The 12,511-nt window shown below is 32.6% G+C and overlaps 1 protein-coding gene across 1 annotated transcript in view; it reads left to right on the top strand.

The window, feature by feature from the left end:
- Window positions 1-8,857, top strand: part of LOC127708483 (sodium-coupled monocarboxylate transporter 1-like) — a 50,479-nt gene extending 41,622 nt beyond the window's left edge. Inside the window, exons 12-15 of the mRNA XM_052213360.1 lie at window positions 2,370-2,587; window positions 3,198-3,298; window positions 6,729-6,847; window positions 8,560-8,857. Of these exons, the coding sequence (XP_052069320.1) occupies window positions 2,370-2,587; window positions 3,198-3,298; window positions 6,729-6,847; window positions 8,560-8,739 (618 nt within the window). The 3' untranslated portion in view covers window positions 8,740-8,857. The remainder of the gene's footprint in view (window positions 1-2,369; window positions 2,588-3,197; window positions 3,299-6,728; window positions 6,848-8,559) is intronic.
- The last annotated feature ends 3,654 nt before the right edge of the window (window positions 8,858-12,511 follow it).

Here is a 12,511-nt window from a genome sequence, read left to right as displayed (position 1 = left end):
AATTATTGATACATTAAAGATAGTGATTTGACCATGAATTATTTCCCTTTTGTCGCCTTGTTGGGGGTCTATGAGCACAAATTCCTTCATTAATCTGCCAAATACAACTTAATGTACTGACTTCTTCACTTTAGAAAACATTAAGCCTTTCTTAATTCATCCCTACGATTTAGTAATATATGGATCTCTTATCAGACTTGTGTGTTATAAAACATTAAAATGTTCGAAAAAATAAGGATTTTCTTCCCCAAGGAAAATTTATCTTAGCTGTACATGGCAAACCCTTTCGGATTTTTTTATAATCCCTAATGCGCTTCAACTTCGTACTCTATTTGTCCTTTTAACGATCTATAATTCGAACGTCACTAACGAGTCTTTTGTAGACGAAACACGCAATTGGTGTTCTCAATTAAAGCCGGGTATCTTTGATAAGGTTTATTGTACCAATTGTTTCAATTTGGTTAGTAAAGTAAGTAAATCAATCATTTTACACCTCCAAAATAACCTAAACTCAAATTACGCCATATCGGAATCTATCTATAAGATAAGGCAAATCTCAACGGAAGTCCAGATATTCTAAATTCCACTTTTTGCAAAATTATCAGACTACTCCTTACCCATTTTGCGTTCTTGAATATAAAAACAAGGAAATGTGGTATGATTGCCAATGAGACAACTATCCACCAAAGTTCACATGAAGTGGATGTAAGCAATTATAGGCAACCGTACGGCCTTCAACAATGAGAAAAAACCCATACCGTATGATCGGCTATAAAAGGCCCCGACTGTTATGAAAAGAAACTCAAAACAGCAAACATAATAAGAATGATAAGAAATAAGTTTACACAGCAAATTTAGAATTGTTTATAAAATCATTTATGGAGATATTGTCCTTAAATTATGATTTTTTTTGCCGTATTTAGCTCATTTGACGCAAAGAAAAAAATGAACGTTTATCATCACTTGGCATCCGTTGTCGTTCTTGAACTGTTTTTCGTTTATTGTATTGTACAATTTGTATTGTGTTGTGCTGTGGCACCACTGTCCGAGGCAAGGGGAGGGTTCGGGGCCCAAAAACTTGTTTAGCCCTGCTATATGCTTTATGTGTCTGTAATCAAGTGGTTGTCATTTGTTATTGTATATCATTTTTTTTTTTCGTTTGTAGATTTGTACATAAATCATGCCTTCATTTTCTCTTTTGAATTTTTTAACATTTTATAAAGTCGGGACCTTTTATAGTTTGCTATGCGGTATGTGTTTTGCTCATTATTGAAGGCCGCACGGCGAGCTATAGTTGCCAACATCTACGTCATTTTGTATGACGGATTCTGGATTGTGACAGGTTGCATGGCGGGTGATGAATGCATAGCAGGAAACGCTAAACCTGTCTACGCATCTGAGGTCGCTTCTTTTGAGTTCATGAATATCCTAGGTTTTTGTTTGTTGATTTGATTGTCTGTAAACTTCTGTCTCCTTAATTTATGCTAAAATACCGGGTGCGCGTTACAGGCTCGTTGTAAATTATGATTTACTATTTGCGTATTACCTTAAACATTATAGATGATAGAGAGAAAACTGTAAGAGCAAATTGCCTAGCACTATAAGTTTACAAATAAGTCACACACAAAGAAAATTGTCGATCGACTCCAAATAGGAGAAATTGCCCTGAAATGACAATTTTATCCATATTGTGTTCATTTTTAAGAAATTTTCTTATGAACTAAAAGATAGAATGGTCTACCAGATAAGAACTTCAAATAATCAAATATAATATTAGTGATTATCTTATAGGTGAAAATAAATGTCAAAATGGAACAATAATCAGGTTGACTGGGGAAAAGAAATATCGTCACTTGGTCTTCTTCCGACTGGCAGTAAAGCCGTTGACAAAATGGGGCGTCCGTTTGGATGTGCGGGATGTAACAGTACGCTTTAACGTCCGGTCAGAGTGAGGACGTTAAATCAGGTGCCTCTTATAAACCGAGAGCCACACTCTCTACGCGTTAAGACACGTACCGCAACTCTACGATGGGTCTGTAGGTGGCCTAAAGCAAGGCAAAATTTCTGTCCCTATCCATTATATCCTCATTTTTAAGTGGCAGGCAAAATTTCCCCGACCTTCATCCCGTACGACCTCTATTACAAGACCTACCTATTTTAATGTATATACTGATTTGGATACAATCGTTTTATTGCTAACTGACAAAAAAAATCTATTTAAATTCCTTGGGAGTAATGATATGAAAACAAAACGGACTATAGCTATTTTTTGTTTGTGCTTTTGATTTTACCATTTGATATCGGACTTACGTTTTGAATTTTCCTAGGAGTTCGATATTTTTGTTATTTCACTTTTAGTTATTTTGCAGGGAGCATTTGTTGGAACAATTGTAGGCATTGCTATGATGACTTGGATTGGAATTGGCTCGTTTTTATATAAAAAATATCCAATATCTCCTCTGTCTACTGAAGGATGTATGAATTATACATCAGATTTTGGCAATCACACAAGGACATTATACAACTTCACAGCATCGATAGAGACACTTCACAATTCTACAGCATCGGTAGAGCCGGCAAACAACAGGTTTGAAGTTTGGTCTGTTAAAACAAACGCGAGACATTATAGAAATACATGGACCTTGGGATGTGGTCTTTATAGTTCTTACAATGTGACACACAATTCTCGATAATTTTACATCTGATAGGCATGCATATCTGCAAACAACATTTTATACCATACTTTGTTTGCATTTTCCTGTTTGGTTAGTTGTTGATGTACAAGCATAAATGATAGGTCTTGAAAAGGGTATATAAGCATTTAACAATTATTATTAAGCTGTTGAATCTTTATAATTTGTAACAATAACATTCGAAATGCTTTTAGGGGGAAACACAAACTAAGGGATCTTAATAAAATAACCAATTTTTTTTTAATTTTAGTTCTTTTATATGTTTTGGAGTTTAGTGTGACGTCCATTTTCACTGAACCAGTACACAATTTTTATTAAGGGGCCAGCTGAGGACCACCTCCGGGTGCGGGATTTTCTCGCTGCATTTAAGACCCATTGGTGGCCTTCGGCTGTTATCTGCTCTTTGGTCGGGTTGTTGTCTATTTGACATATTCCCCATTTCCATTCTCAATTTTAATAATGCTTTTTAAATGTAAACAAATAATCGAACTTTATACATTTCAGTTCCACAATTTTTCCACTGTATGACTTGTCGTTTCTTTGGTTTAATGTGCTAGGACCGGGAATAGTCATAGTGGTTGGTCTAATTGTGAGTTTTGTGACAGGTATGTTATTACTAACTTTACAATTGGATATTCAAATATTTTGGCTTCGAGCATCACTTAAGAGACATTTATTGTCGAAATGCGCATCTGGTGCAGAAAATTTGGTACCGTTAATGTTATTTTTACAATTTAACTCAATAGTTTAAAAAATAATAATAATGTATAAACCAAAATTGAGCCTGCAGAGTCAGCAAGTTTAGTAGATGATTTTATAGTCGTTAAATGTTGAAGATAACGAAAACTGTTAACGTGTTTGTGAATCTACCAGTAAAGGTTTGATTGTTATTAAGTTTTCTGTGTATATGTGCCTTGGTTAGTTTATAATAGCTACATGTATTTGAACATACTGAATGCTATATCCTCGAAGAGCGTAATTAGTAGAACGGACTCTTATCAAAACATCACTTGGAAAATGTGAACAATAAGAGTTATTTTAGTAATGAACCCTGAGGCTCAAGAGGATGTAACAATTACCCACCCAGATTTGGATTATTATTCATATGTCCATCCCATGATGTGGTTGCATAAACAAACTTTAAAATTTGAGCTTCACAGGTAGCTGGGACGTGTTTATATGAGTATGTGAGTACGTCATAGTCAGGAATTTTACTTCTTAGAAGGGAATTAATTATTCTGTCTCGTCCACACCGGCAAATAAGATTTGTAATACTATATCCAGTGAATTTCATGTGTGCGCTACTTTTTATTATATTTGGGAGTAATCATTTTACAGGTAAATTTATATTTCATATCCTCGAAGAGCTTTATTAGTAGAAAAATGTATCTTATGGCGGTTTAATAAAAATAACTTTACCTTTGTATAGAAACTATTACAGATATATGTTTAGAAAATACAAATTTCATGAAAGCTTCTGAATACCCAGCAAATTCGGTCCTTTATTATTATAGATATCTTTTTATTGTGTTTTCCTAACTCGAAAACAGTGTGTGATGAATGTGAAATCTATTTATTTAATCTTCAAAAGTGAAAATGATACTCCAATAGACAAATATCTCTCTTCATTGCATCTATAATGGAATGCATATTTTCCATCATTAAAACGTATCAATATCTGAATGAAGCATTTTAAACAGTCATACTATATGTAGCGCATATCAAAAGACCCAATTTTGTTACTTATTTTCTTCGGAAAATGTCTGACTAAGGCAGGAATGTTATAGTTGTTTTCCATTCGTTCTATCGGTTGATAAAAGTCGTAACGTTTGATTTTGTCAGTTTTAATGGACTTACTCTTTTTGGATTTACCTTGGAGATCGGTATAATAAACTCGTAATAGTAATTTCGTTATACTATTTTTACATACTTGTAATATAATTAAAATGCTTCATGCTGCATGAATAAATGAATATATGCAATCTGACAACCATTCTAATGACTACATAAAAATAAGGAGATGTTGTATGATTGTCAATGAGACAACTATCCATCAAAGTTCAAATGAAGCGGAGGTAAGCAATTGTAGGCAGCAGTACGGCCTTTTAAAATGAGAAAACCCATACTGTATAGTCGGCTATAAAAGGCCCCGAGATAAAAAAATATGGAACAATTCAATTGAGAAAACTAATTTACAATAACATAATTTACGAAAAACAAATATAACAGACATGAACGAACGACAACCACTAAAGGCTCCGGACAGGAACATAAAGAATATGGCGAGGTTAAACATGTTTGTGAGCGCTGAACCCTACCCCTAATCTGGAACAGTAGTGTTACAGCTTAACGTAATAACAAACTATAAAAATCAGTTGAATAATGCTTAACAACGCGGAAAAAAACCTTAATAAAAACACAGACCGGACGTGGCAAGGTATTTCTACATCTCTAAGAACAACAAAAAAGACACAAAACACAGATCTAAGAGTACCCGCATTTACTGACAGCTAGTTCAAAGCTAATAATAACTAATAAAAAAATCATGTATCCAAGACTAATATATCAATTAGTACACATCCAACATCCAATGGATTCAGTAAAAAGACGTAATTGGCAGTCAGAGAACAACATGAACTTGTATAATGCCAAAATATAGGTATCGACAGATTGTTTTACCGTGAAAGTGCATTGGGGTATAACAATAATATTTAGTACGGTTTTAATTTACTGATAACAAAGTCATTACTTATACCAATAAAAACAATATTCAAAGATCAAATTACAGTGTTGAATTGGTAACCTTTTAGATTAAGTTTATTTAAAGGATTGATAAGTTTTCCCTGATCATTTCGAAATTTCCAGGCTCGGTAAACAACATCATCCTAAAATTTACGATGTGCTATTACATTTGAAATAAGTTTTCTTCAGGTACAGCCACTCTTGCAAACCAAATCTTTGTATCTATGAAAGAATTTGATATAGGAAATAATAGCAACTTGATATTTTCCAAAATGCAATTGAAAATTTCATCTTTATTTGTATTTATTTCGTATTTTCTGAAATACACTATTAAAATTTACTATTGATGTATACAACAAACTTCTTTGAGACGGGATAGCTAGTTGTTGAAAGAAACGCGAATGTCATACATAATTTTTTTTTTCTAATTCAGTTTAAAGGAATTTACCAGTAATATTATATAATATATCCTCATGACTCAAACGACCATCGTTTGTGCTTACAATACAAAAGACAGTTGATAGATGAGGTCATGCTGATATCCTATATATAAATACAGCTTTGGGTATATGTCAGTGAGACAGCAACCCAACCACATAAGGCACCCTTTCTTTTTTTGTAACCTCTTTCTTTTCGGGAGGAGGAGTGATATGTTTTACTATTCAAATGTATAAATGAAATTTTCTTAAATACCAGTTGACGTAATTCTGTTTCCTTTTTATGGCGCTTGCATCAAAAAGTTATAAATGAAATATACACTGCATGCGGAGATTTGAGTAATTGCGATGCAACTAAAATATTCTAAAAAAAATCTTGATTTCGAATATTTTGTATAAATAGTTAATCTGTTATTTCTATAAACTAGTATACCAAGGAAGTATATTTGTCTTTATGTAAGACTTTTATATGCTTTTTTAAAACTAATTTTGAACCATAAAAAATCGCATATTGGTAGTGGTCGCAATTAGAACGCAAATAAGTTGTTAAATTAAAACATGGCGAACTTTACATCTAGCTTCTAACGTTGCAGCGTACTTACACATGCAATTCTTTCAAATAATTAGATTTAAGTGCTCCTAATGAAGATTAATCCAGAAAAGCGCTTCGCACGCACACAATTCATTAGGGTTTATAACATTTACTACATGTACTGATATAATTTATGAATGTTTAATAAAATAATCTTACTTTTGTGTAGAAAGTATTATAGGTAACAAGCATGTACATGATTTCATTGCAGTAGCATGTTATTATAGAGAGCCTTTAATACATGTAGTATTTTTACTACAACAGGTTATACAGATCCAAAGTCTGTTGATGCACGATACATTTGTCCAATATTTGATGTTCTTTGTCCATACCTTCCCGAAAAGATACGAAAACCTCTACGATTTGGAATAGTACACAAACACGTATGTTTTAATTCTATATTTTTTTTTATCAAAACAATGTTTTATTTTTCAAATCTTGCCCTTTTATTTTATAGTTAACAGGGAAAAGGAAATGTAAGTACAAAACGAATAACCCTGTTTTAATAATCACAAATACTTCAATTTTTATCGCAAAGGCGGATAATTCGATTATAGTACACGATGACAGATAATTAAAAAACATTTAGATTGCTACCGACAAACATTTAACATGTTAATAACATCTTAATAATTTTCGGATAATTTAATTCTTTAAAAATGAAGGTATTTTTCAACGCTGTTTATTTGAATGTAATGAAAATTTTACCCATACCCCGAATTTTACATAGAAAAAGTAAAACACAGACTCTGCGTAACTCTTTGTTGAAGAAAAAATGTACTCTCATTAATTAACTTGTATTATAGGAAACCGTTTTGCATTTGATTGTTTAGATGTAAAACAAAAGTATAAAATTTGGTACAAAACAGTTCTTAACTTGGTTACTCTTGAACCATAAAATTGAGAACGGAAATGGGGAATATGTCAAAGAGACAACAGCCGAAGGCCACCAATGGGTCGGTCTTCAACACAGCGAAAAAATCCCGCATACAATTTATTGAAGCAAACGGAAATTTAGATTATATCCATTAACATTTGCGTTAAATATGAATGATGATGAGTTTTACCGTCCGGTTATCCTTCTGGATATTGCGGACTATTGCGTTAAATAATCTATGCATGCTCTTTTTGTAGCTGTTAAATAACATAAAACGGTACCAATAAACTCATCATAGATACCAGGATTAAAAGTTTGTACGCCAGACGCGTGTTTTGTGTATAAGACTCATCAGTGGCGTTTGGATAAAAAAAGTAAAGTAAAAAAGGTCCGATTTTACTGCACTAGATGCGCAGTTTGACAAATAATATTTCTTCGAAAATAAATCAAGGTAAAAATGTCTGTCAATACAAATGTTGAGATCTTGTAATATCTAAAAAGACTAAAATTAGAAAACCCAAGACAAGGTCCTGAACTACGCATAGAGATACATTTCTGAACTTCAGACGATTTACTATCTTGTATCAAGTAAATTTAATATATAAAACAAACAAACAAAATCGCATTTTCATGGCATGTAGGAAAGGAATGAGTTGAACTTAATGAAAAGGCTGAAGATACCTAGATGACATTCAAAAGTCGAAGAAATGACACCGCTGTGGCAAAAAAAAAGCCACGATAAACTTAAAATGTGATATGAACAGAACAAGAACTTTATAACTTTGCTCACTATCTGCTATCAATAACTAACAGACACTATATATTTATTTGTTAGGACCTCGGTTGCCGAGTGGTCTTAGTAGTTCGTTTACTGTATCAAAAGCCTGTCGCAGGTCGGTGGTTCTCTCCGAACATATCGGCCTCCTCCAACAACAAAAACTGACCGCCCCAAAATAACCAATAGTGCTGAAAGTGGCGTTCAACACCAACTATCAATCAATCAATATTTATGTTTTTATGATAACGATGCAAACAACTTACTATTTTGTTGTACATAGATGTATTAAAAAATGTAATAAAATGGAAAATGTATATTTGTTATAAATATAAATATAACTCATTTTACAAACAACACCATATACAGACAAACACACAAGGATTTAGGGCTTTGAGGAAAAACACGGATTTTGTGTATTTCTTTTCTTATAACTTTTGCAGAAATTTGAAACTCCGGATACATTTTCTAAAATGATTCCAGAACCACAAAATATTGTGTTGAATGTTGACGACAAAAATGATGAAAGGGAAGAAGAAATCCTGTTACCGGTCAACCTTGTTGAAAAAATAAAGGATAAAGAGACTGTGCAAAACAGGAAAACAAATGAAAAATACTTATGAAATGTATACAAATACATTATTTATTATAAAAAAAACCTGCATATTTAATATATATAACGCCTTAGAAATACATTTTACTGTTGTATTCAGTATCTCAGATGCTACATTTTATCTAGTATTAAAATCAATGCTACTGAAAATCAATTTAGTTTTTATTCATCATTACGCATTTTGAAAAATAAATTTTCAATTCCCCGTTGATAAATTCAGATGAATTGAGAAACTAAGGTTCTAGTTCCCTCAAGCAAAGTTGACTTCGATTAATTTGCCGAATGGCTATTCTTTAAAGGTCCCTTTTGGTCATATTGCTCGGAACGTTTCTACGCATATTTTTTTTTACATCCCTGGCTTTTAAATGTTTATGTTTGAGTGTTCTTAATAAAGGTAAACCAGAAAAGCGCATAGGACACACATTTATAAAGTATATTTAATCTTTCTGAAGTATTTTGGAAGCATGTATCAGAACACGTGAAGAGCTATATAACCAAAAGGCCAACTTTGTTGAGGGAGTTTTAACTTTAATTTCATAATACGTTATCGATTTATCAAATGAGAATTGAGAAAGGTATGTTGTAAATCATGTCGGTACAGGAGCATTAATTACTGAAATGATACCTTAGGGGGCAAATAGCCCACCTGCGGCGGAATTGACCAAGTGCTAGAAAATAAAAATTACACTTTATAAATTTCATGGGTCCAACGCACCTTATCGGATTAACCTTAATCAGAAACGTTCAAAGCCGAAAATTTGGAAGTCAATGATGTATAATCACCGTAACGTATGAAAAGCTATATGCCAAAAAAGGAGCTTAAAGTAATAGCCACAGCCATCTGAACTCAATGTGCTTGACGGACTTGAGACCTTTTCATAAAGACCTCTCACTTTATGTGTCCGATATGCCCATTGTGTTGATGTCCAAATTCTTCATTTACCAACATTCAAGTTCAACTTAAAATTATCATTTATAATTATTTGATTTCAACAAGTTATTACTTTTGTTATGTCAGGATGAACATCCGTTATATTATCCTTATATATATATATTTATTTATTGCAAAATGTGTATACTTGTTTCCACATTATGAAGCTTAAGCATTTTTAATCCAAGGCAAAGTTACCATTTTAATGGGTACTGGACTGCTTTAGCTATTTAAAAAGATATACATGTACATTGTATGTAGGTACTGAACAGACCACGTTAAATTTTCAGAATCCTGTACAAATCTCAAAGCCACAAAATGAAAATAAAAACTAAAATTGATAAAAGAGGGACGAAAGATACCAGAGGGACAGTCAAACTCATAGATCGAAAACAAACTGACAACGCCACGTGCGTCCGAAATGCTTTTCGGGATTTACCCTCATCAGGAATGCTCACACACAAACAGATGGAAGCCAAGGATGTTTAAGACCTAAACACATGGACAGCAATATGACCAAAAGAAACCTAAGAAATAGCCAAATTCATCTAAGGTAAATTTGGCACGAGGGAGTTAAAACCTTAGTTTCTTAGTGATATCTTAAATTATCAGAAAAGTTTGTTGGTACCGAAGCACCGACTACTTTGTTGATGGGGACTAAATAACATTACATGCCTATTGAAATATATTACATGTAGTAAAATCATGGAAAACATTTAACAGGTCTCTTCTTATATTTCAAGTCTGTCTGTCCAAACAGCAGAATACTGATTTACATAATATCAATCTTTTTAGCTCACTTCGTTCAATCCCTAGTTAATCTTACTATATGAGTTGCTAATTTCAATCATTGACAGACACAAGCATCGATGTACGAATGTGTGTCGCAGTATGAACGATGTATATCATTCGTGTATTCTTTACATTATCAACGAAGCCCCCTTGGTGTGTTTTAGTATGTCTCTTTATAACTCTTTGATTTGTGTCTACTTTAGAAACAAGTCTATTTCATAAACATTGTTATATTAATATATGAATGTTGATATAAATATTAATTTAACTGTTTCCGATATATTATTTCAGTTTTTAAAATGTGATAAGAGTCGAAATGCAGGTTAGCTAATGAGTAAAGGAGACGTTCTTTGTTATTAGCCTAATATTCATTTCTGTTCAGATTGATGATAGGCCAATCACTTGTATGGTGTATATATTTAGTTATAAAGACTTCGCCGTTCATTCTACTGGTTGATTTTCCTTAGTTTGTTCGTTGTTATCTGGTTACATTTCACTACAGGTCATTATTCAAATAAAGATAAAAGTATTCTTTTGTTGTTGTTACAATTAACTGTCTTTGTTCATTAAATTTATCAGGCTCTTTATGTGTGTACTCCGTTCTATGCAACAATTGCAAAGTAAGGTATTTGTGACAGTGATATTATTTTCCATTTACTTCTAGTATGAAAATATAGAAACTTTTAGATTCATTTATTTCATTTAATTTATCTTTCAGACAATTCTTCAGTTTTCTTTCTAGTCAGTCATGTTAATCTTAAAGACTTTAACTACACGTATGTGCTAATAATTACACCGTTTTTGACATTACGTACTTTATAATACCTTTGTAATTGTCCATTGTCTATATAATTTTACGATCAATTTATTATCTTAACACTTAGGGTGCTTTTGTGTTTTGTTGGTTTATAGCTAATGATGTAATATTACATGTAGTAGATAATTCAAATAAGATTCACTGTAAGCTTTAGTTGGGAACCCGACAGACTAAGGCACGGACGTTGATATTATACGTATCCGGAACCCGTAGTGAACAAAACTTTTATACTGGACTTTGCCGTGTATTTACATTTATGATTTATACTGTGCTAAACAATAATTGTGGCTGTATTTGAAATTGAATTAATATAATATTTGGTATCTGAATTGATGTTTTATTTACTTATACTGTGAGCTTCTCCCCAGAACATTTGTTATAGTAGGGTCGCCGAAACCCCTGTTATATATTTCTATAATTTGTGTCAGGACGGAGAATGTTCTTTTAGTCTTGGATGCAATACATCTTCTTATGAGAAAAATGAGTTTGTTTAAAAAGCAGTGGTATTCAATTGTTTGAAGCATTCTGGTCACAAAAAGTGTCATGTTCCCTGGAAACTTTGTGTAAAATGTTCAGTCCTTATGCACGAAGAAACAGTCTCCCCGTCCAGTGAATGAATACTGTGTCTCTTAAAGCCGTGCTCTGAATGTGTGCTTTCAAACTGTACGCAACAGTTAGCACATGTTGCCATTTTCAGTCAAAGAGTCACGTGAAAGAAAGAAATATAGGAAGGCATTTAAAAGTCTCCTTAAAAAAACAGAAGCAGCCAGATCTATTCTAATGAAGGTACTGTGTGAGAAATTAAAGAAGGAAATGAGACACCTGTACACGAGACAACATTTATTTGATCCTGGATGTCCATTCAACGCAGAATATTAAAAAAGTATTATCCGGGAAACCCAAGGAGTATGCCCATTTCTTTTCGATGCCATATCGTCTGCAAGCCGAATTACACAAGTTATAAAACAAGTGACTTATTCAAAATTTAGGTCTTAAATAACTATATATAAGATCATAGAAAAATGCACAAAACTTTCTTCAGACACATCTATAGAGACCGTAACGGAAACTATGAAAAAAAATGAAAAATAAATATGACAGACAAAAATTAACACCAATCACCTGTCACAGAATAGAAGTTCCACCATAATATTTATTCCAAAGATAATTTATTATGTAACAAAAATTCCAATTGGAATTAATTTTATATGATACATATTCCGTAAGAATAGTAAAGGGACC

Source organism: Mytilus californianus, unplaced genomic scaffold (assembly GCF_021869535.1).
Source record: "Mytilus californianus isolate M0D057914Y unplaced genomic scaffold, xbMytCali1.0.p SCAF_7, whole genome shotgun sequence".
In the NCBI taxonomy this organism is placed as follows: domain Eukaryota; kingdom Metazoa; phylum Mollusca; class Bivalvia; order Mytilida; family Mytilidae; genus Mytilus; species Mytilus californianus.
This window is presented reverse-complemented; position numbering and strand designations above follow the sequence as displayed.